The sequence below is a fragment of the Myotis davidii genome, unplaced genomic scaffold (genome assembly GCF_000327345.1).
Source record: "Myotis davidii unplaced genomic scaffold, ASM32734v1 scaffold115, whole genome shotgun sequence".
NCBI classification, from domain to species: Eukaryota; Metazoa; Chordata; class Mammalia; order Chiroptera; family Vespertilionidae; genus Myotis; species Myotis davidii.
In genome coordinates this window covers 2,971,056-2,987,577 of record NW_006291010.1, presented here as the reverse complement: position 1 = coordinate 2,987,577, position 16,522 = coordinate 2,971,056, and the positions used below count along the sequence as shown (strand labels likewise).

At 39.0% G+C, this 16,522-nt stretch overlaps 1 protein-coding gene across 1 annotated transcript in view; it reads left to right on the top strand.

The window, feature by feature from the left end:
• The window catches only part of PLD1 (phospholipase D1), a 193,482-nt gene that overhangs the window by 78,276 nt on the left and 98,684 nt on the right, over positions 1-16,522 (top strand). Inside the window, exons 3-5 of the mRNA XM_015564187.1 lie at positions 11,769-11,959; positions 12,226-12,353; positions 16,354-16,499. Coding sequence (XP_015419673.1) covers positions 11,800-11,959; positions 12,226-12,353; positions 16,354-16,499 — 434 coding nt within the window. The 5' untranslated portion in view covers positions 11,769-11,799. The remainder of the gene's footprint in view (positions 1-11,768; positions 11,960-12,225; positions 12,354-16,353; positions 16,500-16,522) is intronic.

The window sequence follows — 16,522 nt, the reverse complement described above, 5'->3', positions numbered from 1 at the left end:
TAAACCAGTGTCTACCGCCAAATACATGTGGCATATAGGTTCATTGAATTGGATAGCCTGCGTGCGCGCGCGCGTGCACACACACACACACACACAGTAAAATAGTGCCCATTGATGGTATGATTAACTCTTAATTTAATCAATTTCTTCTCAACACATGCTAAAGACATGAGATAGATCAGACTTGATTTCTTTCAGAGTAGACAAGGAGCTTAAAGCCTCTGACATGCGGAGGTTAGAAGAATTAGGAGACCATATCCAGGGTCAGAGGAGAAAGGGGGCTGTGATCACATGGTGATGCTAGTCATGGGGATGGGATTGGAGAGTATGGACACAAGTTCAAAACATGGTTATTCTGGGATTTGTATGATGGAGAGGAAAGAAATGACAAATGCATTGAATTTCCTACTTTTCTGGATTAGTGTCTGTTACCAATGTTTTATTTTTTTCACTTCACTTGGCTAGCATATCAGTATTTGATGATTGATTTGCCTTTCCTAGTAATGGTACTAATAGTAACCATAATATTTATAATATCAACTATGTATTGAGTTCTTACTTTGAGTCAGGTTCTGGGTTAAGTGCTTGACATTTAGTACTCGACCATCCTATTAGGTAAAGTCAGCCTCATTTTACAGATGATAGAACTAAGGTTCAGAGAGACCCAGAGTAATATAAGTAAAGCAAGAGGTTACTAGTTATAAGACTAATAAAAGGCAAAGCCAAAATTAAAAACCCATGTTTTTAACCCAGGTGGCTACTCAGGGCCTATACCTTGGTTCCAGATAAGCCAAAGGAGTGAATAAGGGTGGATTGGGGGAGAGGAGTGGGGACTGAACATGGGGATCTTGTAACAGGTTAAACCCAGTAGATTCAAAGTTCTCACCTAATTTTTAATTGACTAGTAATTTTTTAAATCCAGCTAAGAGTTTTGAGTGCTTATTGGAGATGACCAATAAGCTTCTTGTATATTAATTATATTAATGGAGATGACCCAGCTTCTTGTCCCTAAAAGTTTACAGTATCACAGAGAACATGAGGCATGATCCCAAACTTCTGAGATATTTTTATGCCACCAGAGACATAGAAGCCAAGTGCTGCAAGGCTTAATCAAAAGAGATGTTACCTGTACCTTTCCGGGAGGGGTGGAGGAGAGCCAGGAAAGTGTTAGCAAGAGTGATTGTGGAAAGTCTCATCATGCAGAGAAGTGGAGGAGGGGCTATTTAAAGTAACAGGAGAACATGCATGGGTGGGGGGAAGTCCAGGGCCCAATGTATAGCTTAGTGCATAGTTATAAGTCAAACACTTCTGTAACCTCTACTCAGGTCAAGAAACAGACTTTTGCCAGCCACTTTGGAAGCCCTTCCCACATGCTCTGTCTCAGTGCCACCCCCTGATTCCCACAACCATCACTACCCTTGTGTTTCATTATAATTTTGTCACCTGAGTGTGCATCCCTAGACATTAGAGTTTAATCTTGTCTGTTCATTTTTTAGAAGTCATTCTTCCCCTTTGTTCTTCAGATTGGACCGATTCTACTGGTCTGTCTTCAAGTTCACTGGCTCTTTCTGTCATTGACATTTTTTTTTTAGAAGTCATTCTTCCCCTTTGTTCTTCAGATTGGACCGATTCTACTGGTCTGTCTTCAAGTTCACTGGCTCTTTCTGTCAGCGACATTTTGATGTTAAGCCCATCTCATGACTTTTTTTCCTACTGAGATTTTTCTATTCGTTTGTTCATTAAAAGCTGTTTCCTTTATATCCTTGAACATGTTATAAGAGTTGCTTTAAAAATCCTTGTCAGATACTAATTTCAGCATCTCAGGATGGGTCTCCATCAATAGCCATTTCTCTTCAGAACACATCACATGTTTCTTTTTCTTCTATGTCTAGTAAGTGTAGGTGACATGTGACTAATAGATTACAGAAACTCTGGATTCAGTTATGTTTCTTTCAAGAGTTTGTTGTTTGTTTGTGTTTTTTGTGGATTTTTAAAAAAGTAGGCATTTAACTTGGCTGGACTTATATTACAAACTCTATATTCCCTGTGGTGGGCAGTAGCAGAAATCTCTGTTGGAGTAATTTTAGTATGATCTGAGTTGCCTTGGAGTGTACCCTTTGCCTGCATGATTCAAAGATTAGCGTATGCAGAATTTGACACCCCCCCTGTGTGGCTGTCTTCTTTCCAGGACTTGCCACTTCACTTTTCAGCTTTTGTGGTTGGCATATAACCTGTTCTGTGATTCTTCAAACCAGGAAGATTATGGATTTTCTGAGTTTTAGTTACCCAACTTGACATGAACTGGGTCTGCTCTTAGACAAAAACAGTAACATTTCTTTCTTACAAATATTAATTCCCTTCCAGTGTCTGCTTGCTTTTGACTGTTCTTTAGGCAGCTATTTTTTTTTATATTTTGTCCAGAATTTATAGTCATTATCTGCGGAATGGCTCATCTAATAGTAGTGAAACCTCCCCCATTACTAAAACCCAGAAGTTGTGATCTTGGATAATTTTGACGTAAAATTTTATTTTGTAGTCACCACAATTCCATGTAGTTTCTTCCCAGGGCTGCTGGGCATACGTCTTTTGGTTTCTTTTATACAGATAGTATGGTTCTTGATGGCTCTAGGTTTTTTATAGGAGTTTCACTTCCAGGCCCCTGCCTTCCATAGTCCTGAGATCATGTCTCCTAATAGCCATGTGGGGACAGAAAAGTAATCCCAGACCCTTTATCCAAAATCAAAATCCTTTGGGCTTCTTCAGCTTCAGTTCCAGTATATCCATCTGACTTTAATTTGTTTCTTCATTCTTAGAAACTGAAAGAATTTCTTCATTATTGTTTTTGTTGCTGCTTTCTCTGCTTTTATGCTTCACTACATATTTTCTAAAACTGATTACAATTTATTCAGCAGTTCTATGTTTGTAGTGGGAAAGGGAGCACCTACATTAGTTTAATCCATTTTGTTTCTAGATGTTTGTAGCAGTGTTTTCTACAGTGGGCAACATAAGACCATCTCTAGAATACAACTCTGGTTGCTAATTCCTGTATTCAGGAGGTGACTGAATTATGGTATGGATACATGGATATTGGACAGAGATCTCGTAGCTCTTAGAATAGCTGAGGATATAGGACCTACAAACATTATTTCAGCATTTACTATAGCCCAAACTCTAAGCCACTCACTTTATACCATTTAATTCTTACAACTCCTTATTTTAATAGTATTACCTCCATTTTACACATTTGGAGGCTGAGACTTAAGAGCTGTAAATAATTTGTTTTACCATAAGTCAAGCTCGTTGACTCAAAATTATATATTTTCCATGGTACTCTGCTGCCTCAACAAACATTTTTTGTAAGTATTACACATAGGTAAAAACTTGAGATTTGCCGTATTTACCAGTAGCTGTGACAAAATTTGAGAGCTCATTAGCACCAGAGAATGTCTAAAGGAGTTTACCCATGTGTTTGCCAGTTTCATTCTTCTCATAGGTGAAATTCATGGATCGTTAAAACACTAATTAAACTGACACTAACAGATTGTTTGCTCATTCCTTTGGAGGAAAGTGAAAAAAATGAGTCAGAATTTAAACAGTTGGAAAGCATTTTAAAATTTAACAAGGTCAATATGAGGGAACATAGCTTCTTCTAGCTAAATGGGACTGATATCATGAGATACAAAGATCAGCGTTAAGAAAAAGAATCAATAATAGTAGAAATGATTATATTAAAACCCTTGAATTAATATCTATAGATCTGTGATCGACATGTTTTTGTTCAAAAAGCAACATTGTGTTCAATAAGAAAAATCTTTATTTAGTATTCAGAGCTAGTGAAAGAAAATTTTTCTTAAAGTCATTTTTAAAAAATTACTTTTTACTTTTAATTACAGTTAAGACACAATATTATATTCATATCAGGTGTACAACATATTGTGATTAGACATTTATAAGACTTATGAAGTGATCACCCCAATAAAGCTAGTACCCTCTGACACCATACATAGTTATTACAATATTACTCACTATATTCCCTATGCCGTACTTTACATCCCGTGATTGTTTTATAACTGAAAATGTGCTCATTTTAATCCCTTCTTCTTTTTCCCCCATCCCCCCAAGACACCCTCCCATCTGACAACCACAAAAATGTTCTATCTACAAGTTTGTTTCTGTTTTGTTTGTTTGCTTTGAAGATTCAACATATATGTGAAATTATATGGTATTTGTTTTTCTCTGTCTGACTTATTTCACTTAGTACACTTTTGGTCCACGCATGTTGTCACAGATGGCAAGATTTCATTCTTTTTGTAGGACCACGTAATATTTCATGTCTCTATGTACTACCTCTTCTTTGTCCATTAGTCTATCAATGGACAGACACTTAGGTTGCTTCCATATCTTGGTTCTTGGTAATGCTGCAGTGAACATAGGGAAACAAACGTCTTTTTGAGTCAGTACTTTGGGTTTCTTTAGATAAATACCCAGAAGTGGAATTGCTGGATCTTCTTTATTTCTTGATATAGTCTTTGTTTTAAAGACTATTTTGTCCAAAGTAAGTATTGCTACCACAGCTTTTTCGTTTTCATTTGCATGAAATACCCCTTTCCATCCCTTTACTTTCAGTCTGTTTGTGTCTTTCAAGCTAAAGTGGGTCTCTTGTAGGCAGCGTAGGTAGGTACTATATGAGTCTATTTATTTATTTATTTATTTTTTCTTTATTGATTAAGGTATTGCATATGTGTCCTTATCTCCCCATTGCGCCCCCCCTCATGCCCTCATCCCCCTGTTGTCTGTGTCCATTGGTTAGACTTATATGCATGCATACAAGTCCTTTGGTTGATCTTATATGAGCTTATTTTTATTTCTACTATTTACTTCAGCACAAAATGGATTTCTGCAGGAGATAGGATAATTCAGTGGTTCCTAGCTGGGCTGGTTCCTAGCCCAAGTTTCCTGGATAATAGAGCCCAAACTAAGGTAGACTTTACTGAGAATAGCAAGAGTGAGGGGAGAAGAGAAGAGAGTGCATTCGCATAGCTTCACAAAACTCAGCTAGTTGATTGGCCACATAGGATAGCTTCCAGACTGGCTGTGCTAAACATAAGAAATATTTATCCAAGACTTACTATATCACTAGAGATTGAATTTAGTACTTGAATCCACATTTATGAATTTTGCATTTCAGGGAACAAGTCAGTTCTATACAAATAATTGCTGTATAATTAATGTGTTTAGGGAGATGATGGAGTATGGATCCACCAATTAATTTTCCATCATCATGAAAAATGGGAAAACAAGAAATCCTCATGATTCGGTCAGTCAAGGAGGAATGCAGAGAGGCATACATCTGTCAGATCCTTAACAACCCTATTCTCACAGGGTGTGTGGCTTGGTTCCCCTCCCCGTCCCCCCACAACCATTCACACACACACACACACACACACACACACACACACACACACACACACAACCATTCACACACAACTCCTGAGAAAGTTAGGTTCCAGCATTTTCCCTGAATTCAGAAGTTTCAGGATGAGCCAGTGTCTTTGTAGGTCTAGCCAGAGGTGGGTGGAACCCAGGCACCACAATCACAGGAGCTCCTGCTGTGGCATATCATAGAGGTTGTGCCAAAGGCCTGCCCTCAGCCAGGAAGGAGGGCAATGGCTGGGGGTGTTAGGAAAGAGGTGAGAGTGGTGGTGATGGGGATGTCCATTGAGCCAGTGGCAGAGGCCAGGGAGGCAGGTGGGACAGAGCCATCCTGTGCAGTCCATACATGGGGGCCAGCCCCACCCCTCCAATGGTACAGCCTCAGGAAGCTGCTGTGGCTCCACATCCTTGATGCTAAATGAGATTGTTGTAAAGATTAGAAGTGATACTTGTAATGTGTGTTCAATGACTGGCCCAAAGTAGGCATTTAATAAATAACAGGTAATATTTTCCTATCCACTCATATTTGAAATAGACATAAATTTCTCTTAACATTTAGGTATGTCTCTGGAAATAAAACATCTGTTTGAATTCAAAGATATGACTGAGATGAAGTAGAATAAGCTAGTTAGTACTGCAAATAGGGTGCTATTTAACCCTAGGACATATCACAGGAAACGACTAAGAAAGCTCATAGTAGAGATTAAAGGCCAAACAAGGAGGTCAAAGAATTTAGGCAAAATCATGAGAATTGAGAAATGATTTAATGCTAAAAATGCTTTATATAACTGTAGATTTGTTGTTGTCTTTAGGTAGGGAAAAGAGAGAACACGGTTTCCAACCCTGTTCTGTGGAGCCAGGAAGTCCAGATCATTTAGCACCATCATCTCCAATTTGGACATCTCGGGAAAAGAAGCAGTGTCAGTGTTAGGCCAAATGGAGACTTTGATAGGAAACCAGGAAAGAAAGCTAAGTATGTGGTAGTTCACCGGGCTTTGGTGGCTTCAAGATCGGATTAAATATGAAGCCCAGAGGGACGACAGTGTTTGGTTATCACACTTAATAGCAAGTCTACACTGTGTCCATTTCATAGAACAGAAGCTGAACCCTGGGAGATTGTTAATTGCCCAGGTTACACTGATGATAAGCATATAATGAAGCTAGGTCATCTGACCTGTCCCTTATATCGCTGACGTATTATTGTCTGTCCAAGGTTCATAGGAAGCCCTTTTAGATATTTGTGGAACTAATGTTCTTTTTTATAAAAAAAATAACAACCCTCAAAAATCTAGTAAACCTCAAGAGTCATTTTTTTTTCCATGTGTTATTTTCTCAAAATATATAATCTGGAATGTGAAAGATGGTATCATTTACTTTTTCCAAAGTCAGCTAAACTCAAGAAATATTTATCCAAGGCTTACTATATCGCTAGAGATTGAGTTTAGTACTTGAATCCACGTGTATGAATTCCGCATTTCAGGGAACAAGTCAGTTCTGTACAAATCATTGCTCTATGTGTTTGGGGAGGTGATGGAGTATGGATCCACCAATTAATTTTATCATCAGGAAAAATGGGAAAACAAGAAATCCTCATGACTCAGTTTGGTTTTAAATGACCTAATTATAATTCATTTTACATTCATACCTTAAGATGTGATTTTTCGTTTAAAAATCCGTTGTATTTGTTTCTCTTAGTAAGCACAAATAACATACTGAAAAGCAATGGGGGACTTTTGCATGTTATTTCAGAAAGGAAAGCAAGAAGTAATTCACAGCCCGAGGCGGTTTGGCTCAGTGGATAGAGGTCAGCCTGCGGACCAAAGGTTCAGTTCTGGTCAAGGGCATGTACCTCGGTTGCAGGCTCCTCACGGGCCTTGTTTCTCCCTGTCTTTTCCTCTCTCTTCCACTCTCTCTAAAAATCAAAAATCAATGGAAACATATTGTCAGGTGAGGATTAAAAAAGAAAAAGAAGTAAATCACAGTTATTTTCACAGAATGAATCTCGAGTTTTTGTTATTGCTGTTCCCCCTTGGAATTGTTTTAGCCCAAGGATATGTAAAATAAGTCGAGTCTTTTGGTGTCAACCCTGCTGCCACCCCCAGTTCCACCTCTGGCTGGGTAAATAGCTGGACTTTGGAGTCAGATAAACCAGGGTGGGTCCAGCTCTATCACTTCCCAGCTGAGTAGCCCTGGGCAAGTTGCCCACCCTCTCTAGGCCTCTCATCTTAAAAATGGGGGTAACAATGGGACCCAGCTCCTAAGATTGTTGTGAGGATTCAATAAGATCATGCAATTAATTTCTTTGGTATAATGCCTGGCATATGGTACATACTCAGCCAATATTAGCTAATGCTAATATTTATTTTAATATTAATAGTCACGGTTGATAATCTTATTATTGTATTTTGTCTAAGGCAATGTTTATGTATGGGCTATTTGGAAAGGGAAATATCCGCTCCCTTTGATGTTCTACTTCGCAACTGTTTTGAAAATTAAGATCAGAGGAAAACTCTAGCTTTCTCTGATTTCAACACTGAAAAACTGGAGGTAATTAAGTGTTCCCTGCAAAGAGTTTTAATTCCAGTATTCAGAAATACCAGAAAGAAACACACAACTCTATTTACTTCCCAGATACAGATGCAAACAGAAATAAAACACAGCTGCTGTTATTGCTCCATGGGCACCATCTCTACTTGGTACCAAAAGAGATAATAATCTTGCAGTATAATTTTATAAGGAGGTAACAAAATCAATTACATTATCTCAAGTGTAAACACTGAAGCCCTTATCCTGTTTCTGGTTAAGATAGGCTGTAACTGTGGCAGCTGCTCACTCACTACTATAGATTATTTTAGCTGACAGAAAACAGGGCGAATTAATGAAGATTTGACTAGGAGTATAGATGGTCTTACAGCTTGATATTTAAGAATGATACCAGCAATGCAATTGGTGAATGAGGAGTCAACCCAAAGCAACCATGGACACAAGTGAAGGCAGTGGTGGACAAATCATTTGGTTCACTTTTCATTATTAAATGGTAAAATCTTCAGAAAAAAAGCATGGACAAATCTGTAAACCCTTTGGGTTCACTGAAATTCCACATGGTCTTATAAGATATTATGAACCATAAAAATCAAAGGCTAAGAAGAAATTTAGGAGGCTGTAGGGATATGTTGTTTCCATAATTGTAATGACTGGGGGGCTAGTAGGGTCTTTTCCAAGATCTGGTGATGAAAGTAGAGAATATATTTTATTGTTATAGAATTTAAATTTCATATTAAAGATTAATTTATAGACATTCAAGCCTATAACATAAAATTAATATTTTGAACCCCTGTAACCAAGTTCATGAGATTTCAGTCAGACAGGTCTGCTTTATGAACTCAACACTGACACAAGTTGACTGCCTTGGACAAGTTACTTAACTAAATCTTTCAGAGCAATCATAAATACCAGGTAGCATCATTGTGAGTATTAAATAAAATAACCGCTAAAATTGTGCTTAGCACAAGAAAACACTTGAGGATAAATAAGAGGATTCCTGTGTTTCTCTTCTCATTCTCCTTTAAATTTTTCACATGTTTATGTTTCTTTTCTCTCTATCAGAAATAAGATATTTATTTTAGCTTGATCCAGTGACTCTGTAGTGTTTATTCCAATTACATACCGTGTATAGATTATTCTGGTTTCTGTACATCTTAAGTTTAACATTCATCTTTAACATTAACACTCAGTCCAAAGGGTAAGTCATTTGGAGTAACCCTTGTTTTCCTTTGCTATGCTAAGAACCTTGGCAGAGTTAATCATAAGTCCATTTAATCAATAGAAAAATACCTAAACGCTTTATGAATTCACAAACAGCAATGAGATGATATAATTTCTTAATTGTTTTTCCTTGTCTCATTTCCTCTAAAAGTTTTTCATTACCTTGCATTTTAAATAAAGCAAGACCTGGGTTATGATCATAAGAGTTTGTTGAATGGAGAGGGAAGGAAATAAATGTTTTAATTGCGAGTAGAAACAACAGCTCCTTAATGGAGGCCTAACAGACTTCAATTAACTTATGCAGGTTAAAGAACATTCTGCCGACTGCTTCCTCTATTTATATGAAAACTACTTGGTTTAATTTCTTGGTACAGGAGCAGGGTTATTTATGGGAATTACATTGTAAAGGGAGGCTGAACAATTTATAGCATCTTTTTTCTATAGTTAGGGTTTTAATGTTAGAGGTTCTCTAGAGATGAAATGGCTCAACCTCCTTAATTTATAGAGGAGGAAACCAAGGCCCTGAGAGTTTACATGGCTTCATCTTTTGGTGCTGAGCTGCAAGAGAAATCCATTGCTTCCTATCCTTTTCATTTGAGTTTGCTCCTGGCCCGAAAACTTTACTAAACTTTACTAAAACTTACTAAACTTTACTAAAACTTCCATCTATCCCAGGGGCACTTACATATCTACACAAAATATGCAGGAAGATAAAGACCAAGGGTGAGAACATCAACTCCTGGATCAGAGAGAACTGCTTTCGGATCCCTTCTCCTACGTGACCTGGACCAGATTGTCCAAAGTATTTGTCATGTTACCCTAATCTGTTAATGCCTTGGCTTCCTTATCTCTAAAGGAGGGATGACAAACTCTTGTCATCTTCAAAAGAAATAACCCTTCACAGATTTATTATTGAGGCTCAATGTAATAATGCATATAAAGTATTATCACTAAACCAGGTGATGAGAAGCAATAGTATGTTATGACAATATAAATTCGAAGTGGGAGAGAATGTGGAAGGGGAGCAATGTAGACAAGGAGAGTCCTATATTTTGCTAATAGTCGGCCACAGATTTGGCTCCAGGCTTCCTTTCAGCCAACACAGAAAAAGAAACGTGATTGATCACATAGCTCAGATATAACTTAGTTATGTTAATTATATATATCCGGCCAAACCAGAATCACTCTCTTCTACTCCCAGCCAAGATCTCTTTCTATCAGACACAGCAGTATAGGGTTTTGCAGACTTGTTGAGTCACATTAAATGCTGCTCAAGTTTCTAGAGACTATCTCTTAGCATTTCCTGCAGAGCCCCCCAGCTTCTTGATAGCACCTGCAGGAAAAACCCAGCTGTCTTCCACTCAGCACATGCCATTCTCAAGAAGGCCAAGTCCTTGGAGGAGGCCAGGGATGAATTTGAGGTTAGGTAGCTTCTTTCCCTCACCCACGTCAGACATTCCTTAGTCATGGGGACCAGCCTTATTATCTTTGCATATTCACTCATTGCATCTCACAGAGAGTGACTGATGCGCGCTCAGTAAATGTTTGTGATTTGCAATAATTGATGAGCATGTGTGAAGGAGTTACAGGTATGAGAGCCCTCCTCTTTTAGGTCCTGGTTGTAACAGAGAGGTTATTTCAGGCAAGACGGATTTTTCATCCAACTCTGATGACAATGCTCAAGGCTTAAATCTCAGTATTTTAAATGAAAAATGAAATCGATATGAACTCCTCTTCCCTGGGTACTGATGTGCAGCGACTTGTGTTATTAAATGTCGGAATGAAATAGAACCAGTTTTCTTAAAAAAGGAGAGAAGTATAATTCTAGCACCTCTTGTATCTTTCGGAAAAGGTATATTAATCAATTACCTTTCAAGACATGTACATCAGTATAACTCATGTAATGGCCAAAACCTATCTCAAAAAGTTAGTATACACCTTGGCTCGAATGTCACCTTCAGAGGAAATGTAGAAAGGTTATGCTATCACAAAATTATTTTAAAATGTACATATTGAAATTATTATAAAATGACCTACATTTTCTTTAGAAAAATAACCCGTAGACACAGACAATATGCGCTGAAGGCCTGGGGGTGGAGTGGAGGGGAGCAAGGTAGAGGAGATCAATGGGGAGGAAAGGAGGACATTTGTAATACTTTTGACAATAAAGTTTAAAAAAATATTTCAAGTTGCTTATTTTTTATGTTCTTTTGTTTTTACCATGTATTTGAGTTAATCGGTTCCTTTTTTTTTGAATAATCATTCCCAAACCAATCTCCCCTTGAGTCTCTCTTCACTTATCCAGGTTAATAAAATTGGATGAGATATATGTTAAGCTTTACTCAATGTGGTATTTCTTTATCTTGCTTGTTTCCAGTTAGGTATCCAACTCCAGTTTACTTTATAAGCTAGGAGTCCTTTCATGTTAAACAGGAAGATAAATTGAGAGGTTGTTTGAGATAAGTGGGGCTTACATAGAGTTGTTTCTATATGCTGTATCTAAACCTGGATTTAAATTGCAAATAGGATTTTATTTGACCAAAATCATAAGTCCTTTTCTTCTTTCCCAGCCCCTTTGCTTTTACCCGGTCCGAAGCCAGCATGTCGCTGAAAACTGAGCCGATAGTAAATATATCTGCGCTGCAGAAAATCGCTGCTGACATGAGTAATTTGATAGAAAACCTGGACACGCGGGAGCTCCACTTTGAGGGAGAGGAGGTGGACTACGATGTGTCTCCCAGCGATCCCAAGACACAGGAAGGTAAAGACGGAGGGCCTGAGCCAGGAGAAGAGAGTTTATCAGGGTGGCTTGGCAAAGCACAGATTTGAAATAACCAGCAAATGATTGATCTTCCTCGCTGATGTCATAATCCTGGGCTAAGACTGTTAGGTTAACTGTTTTCTCATCATTGCACATTACGATTCTTAAGAAAAAAAAAATGTCTGCAAAAGGCAAGTTATGCTACTATCATGTATTCTTGCAATATCATTGTGTTCTTGCAATAACTTTATTTATTTATTTTTTAGTGTATATCCCTTTCTCTGCTATTTATAAGACTCAAGGATTTAAGGAGCCTAACGTACAGACATACCTCTCTGGCTGTCCAATAAAAGCCCAAGTTCTGGAAGTGGAGCGCTTCACGTCTACAACAAGGGTCAGTGCCTTTATGGACTCAACTTGGATTAGTCAATGTGTACGAATGAACACCCTGACTTCCATTTTCCTTTCTCCAAGCTATGCCTGTTTTAGCTTTTCGCTTGTTTGTTTTGTTTATCACTTCCAAGTCCTCATCGCCTCTCCAGTGCCTTTATGGACTCAACTTGGATTAGTCAATGTGTACGAATGAACACCCTGACTTCCATTTTCCTTTCTGCAAGCTATGCCTGTTTTAGCTTTTCACTTGTTTGTTTTGTTTTGTTTATCACTTCCAAGTCCTCATCACCTCTCAAGTATATATATATTAAAAGGCATTTAAGGCAATGTGGAAGTTTTCTAGTAATAAATCACAAAGTGCCTCTCCTAGTCTTCCTTACTCCACAGTTTTCTGTTCAATGTGGATTCCTGGGGCATAACCATTCCCCCTAGAATGCCAGGTAAGTGCAACTTTCCTAGTGCTTGTTAAGTAAGAATAGAATGATGCTACCCAGCTCTCGAAAGAAAAACAACAAAAAAACCCAAAACAGGATCCCGCAGTGGCTAATGCCATTACCCAAAAGAAACGCTGAGAGAATCCTGCTGGCAGATCCTGCCTCTCTGGCTTGTTCCCGGCACCTGTCCTTCGGGCCCCGTGCACAGGTTTTCCCTTTGAGCACTGGGAAGGCCTTGGGAGCAAAACAACTTCATAACCTTTGAAATGGAGGGGACTAGGGGAAGCTGTTAGGGTAGCTGCACGTGCTCTGTTTCTGCCTGGATTTTGCAGTGGCCAAGTTGGACAGACAGGGAAGGTTGCTGCAGGGTGGTGGCTTTTGTTCCTCAGAGTGAGCTCTGGCCACTGCAGAGTAAAGCCACCATTGTCTCCTGCCTTCCCTTCCTCTTTGTCTTTGGGAGGGTGACGCGTGCTTCCTGGGTCCTGATGGCTTTGCCTGGTGCTCTGTCCCCACCTGCCTGTGCATGTTCTAACTCCTAGTTTCCACTCACCTTGGTGTGCAGTCTTTCCTCTAGGCCAAGCATGTCAAACTCACAGCCAGTTAAATGAGGCATGTGGCCTGCTGGCCGCGAGTTTGACACGCTTTCTCTAGGCTCTTCCTATGAGTTGGGTCCATATCTCCCTGGTACACCACTGAGCAACACCACCCAGGAATGTCTCTAGGATGACATTTGCCTCCTGATTTGCCTACCAGCTTTTAAACTGAGAGGCAGTAATGGGGGGGGTTAACTGCGGCCTCAGAGCCAGACAGCAGGGTTGAATTCCTTGGCTTTGTGACCTCTCATAAGTTACTTAACTTCTCAGTTTCTCAGAGTCCTCATCTGAATAATGGGTATAATAGTGCCTATCTTCTAGGCTTGTTATGAAAATTTAATAATAATACACATCATATTATACAAGTATATTATATATCGTATTATACAAATATTGAAGCCACGAAACCACAGACTTCTCTCTTTGCATATACTCTTCTGTTAGTCAAGTGAGTTTGGTTGAGTTCTGTTTTGTTTTATTTCTTTTATTTTTCAGTTACAGTTGACATATAATATTATATTAGTTCTGGTGTATATCTCAGTGATTACACTATATATCTTACTAAGTGATCAACCACAATAAGTCTTGTACCCATCTGAGGCCATGCATAGTTATTAGAATATTGCCTGTATTCCCATTGCTGTACTGCATGTCCCCATGACTACCCTATAACATCCAATTTGTACTTCCTAATTCCTCCACCTCTTTACCTTAGTCTGTATGAGAAAGCTAAGGATTATCCATATACTACTTAGTGTTTCATTGACTAAGAAATATGAACTAAATTCTTGCAGATTGAATGTGATTCCAGGTAAATAAAATGATCCCTTTTCTGATGACTCAATACATCCTCTGTGCCAGCTCATGGCTAAGCACTTCTCTTTTCACTCTTGTGACAACCTGATGGAACAGATGTTATCACCTGTCCTCCCAGGCTGGCGATCTTCCATCTGTCCCTCGAGCTCCTCCACCTACCTGCCCCACCCTTCTTTCTGCTTGTGTCCTCTTGGAGAGCCCAGATAGGAGATTGAGGTCACCCAGGATGGTTGTGTCCCTTGACCAAAGGCCCACATCTCCCCGCCAAAGCATCCCTCTTTCCATGGCTCTCTCCTTCCGTTCCAGCTCCTGGTCCTGCCAGTTGTCCTGCCACTTGTACCTTCAGAACCAGGAATACCTTCACAAGTCCCAGGTGACTGTCCTGTCTTTATGGTTTCTTACCACTGTAACATCTTCACTGGCAGGCAGTTCCTTTATTAAGACTCCTCAAATTATCCCAATTCCAAAGAATCCCAGTAATTCTGCTGGGATGTTGTCCCACACATGGTTGAGGCTTCACAGCTGGTAGGCTGCACCAAAGGATTTCAGTCCTTAAAAATTTTCAAAAAGGATGTGGAAGGCTGTTTCCATTGCACTGTACTGCCTCACAATTGCTAAGAAATTTAGTGTACAAGATGCATAGGGTTTAGGGGTGATGGATAAAACTTGGCATTTGCGATGTTTGGTTAAGTATTCAGTTTTCTCAGACTGGGAAGTAGAATCCTAAGAAATGTGGCAGCTTGCTTAAATTGCATAATTTCTCTTATTTATTTGACTTATCTTAAATTGAGCATTTTTCACTTGAATGTGAAGTTTCTGGCCATTCTGAGTGTTCCTGCATCCTTTTTGTGTGTGTGTGAAGCACGATGCAGGATGATGCAAGGTGAAAGGCAGTATGTAGTATTTGACCTAGAACTTGGTTCCTTTAACTTCTAGTTGTAGTAACCATCATGGATCCTAACTAGATGCAAAGCAAGTGCTACATTTGAATATTTATCAGTGATATGGTTGGATTTCAGATTTAAGAGCACAAGTTACATAGACTCTCATGCTCATATTTTATATACTACATCAATACAGAGTGGTCGTGCTTTAGAAATTTGAAATATATGCCAAATACCAGTAACGAATGGCCACAGGCCAGGAATCACTCATGGGATTGCTGACACCAGAGCCTGGATAAACTAGCAGAGTAGGAGACATTTACTCTCTCCCATCCCCAAATTTATGATGCCCAAGTCTCCTGGCAGGGCCCAGTGACCTCTAGGTGGTCCAGAGTACCTATTCCCCTCCCCCCACCTCATCCTCTCCACCTCATCCTCCCACCCCAAACACTATGGATCTTCCTTCAAGATCTCCTGTGCTTTATTTATAAATATCCCTCCATCTCATGACACCTTCTACTATGTCAAAATCCCTATCCCCCAAAGCTGTTAGCTTCTGATTGAAATAATTCACTAGTCACCAAGATATATTTGCATTTCATAAGACATAATTTTGAATTTTTAAATGAAGATTTATTTTGGTTAAGTTGCTGGGGGAAATATTTTGAGTGTAGGAAGATCTTGTGCTTCTTTCCCTCTAATGCACCTATACCTTCCTGGTTACCGGTGGGGCTTCAGGGCAGGGAGATGTCGACAAGGAGGGACCTTGGAATGTATTTCAGAAGAAGGTATAATGCCATTTGTGAAGGGCAAAAGGTGGGCTAAGGTAGTGCTCCTGGGATGCATTCCTCCAGCTTCCCTCTCACCCCTCCAACTGTCTGCTCACTGCTCATACTTTTAGACAATCCCTGATGGCTAAGTAGGGCCTTCACTCATTGTCTCCTCGAGTTGGTTTCTTGTTTCAGGTGTGTGTGCATGTCTGTGTGTGTCTCTCTGTGTGTGTATTTGTGAGTTTGGAGCAATAGGATTTGTGGGGGTTTGTCTTTAGTGAGATTCTGAGTTTGTCTTATGAATATTATAAGATGAACATTTAAGAGAATATTATTCTGTAATTAGTTGTTTTTGAAAACATTTTACTTAAGTACTTACACTAAATAAGTAGGTTGGATTTAAGGGTACTTCCATGTTACTTATTAATTAGCTATTGTTCATTGAAAGATTTTGGAATTTTTGTTGTTATCTAAAATACCAATCCTCTTTATGTATCTCTGTAGGCACGGAGTATCAATCTTTACACTATTGAATTAACACATGGGGAATTTAAATGGCAAGTTAAAAGGAAATTCAAGCATTTTGAAGAATTTCACAGAGAGCTGCTCAAGTACAAAGCCTTTATCCGAATCCCCATTCCCACCAGAAGGTAATTGTTTCAGAATTAATTTT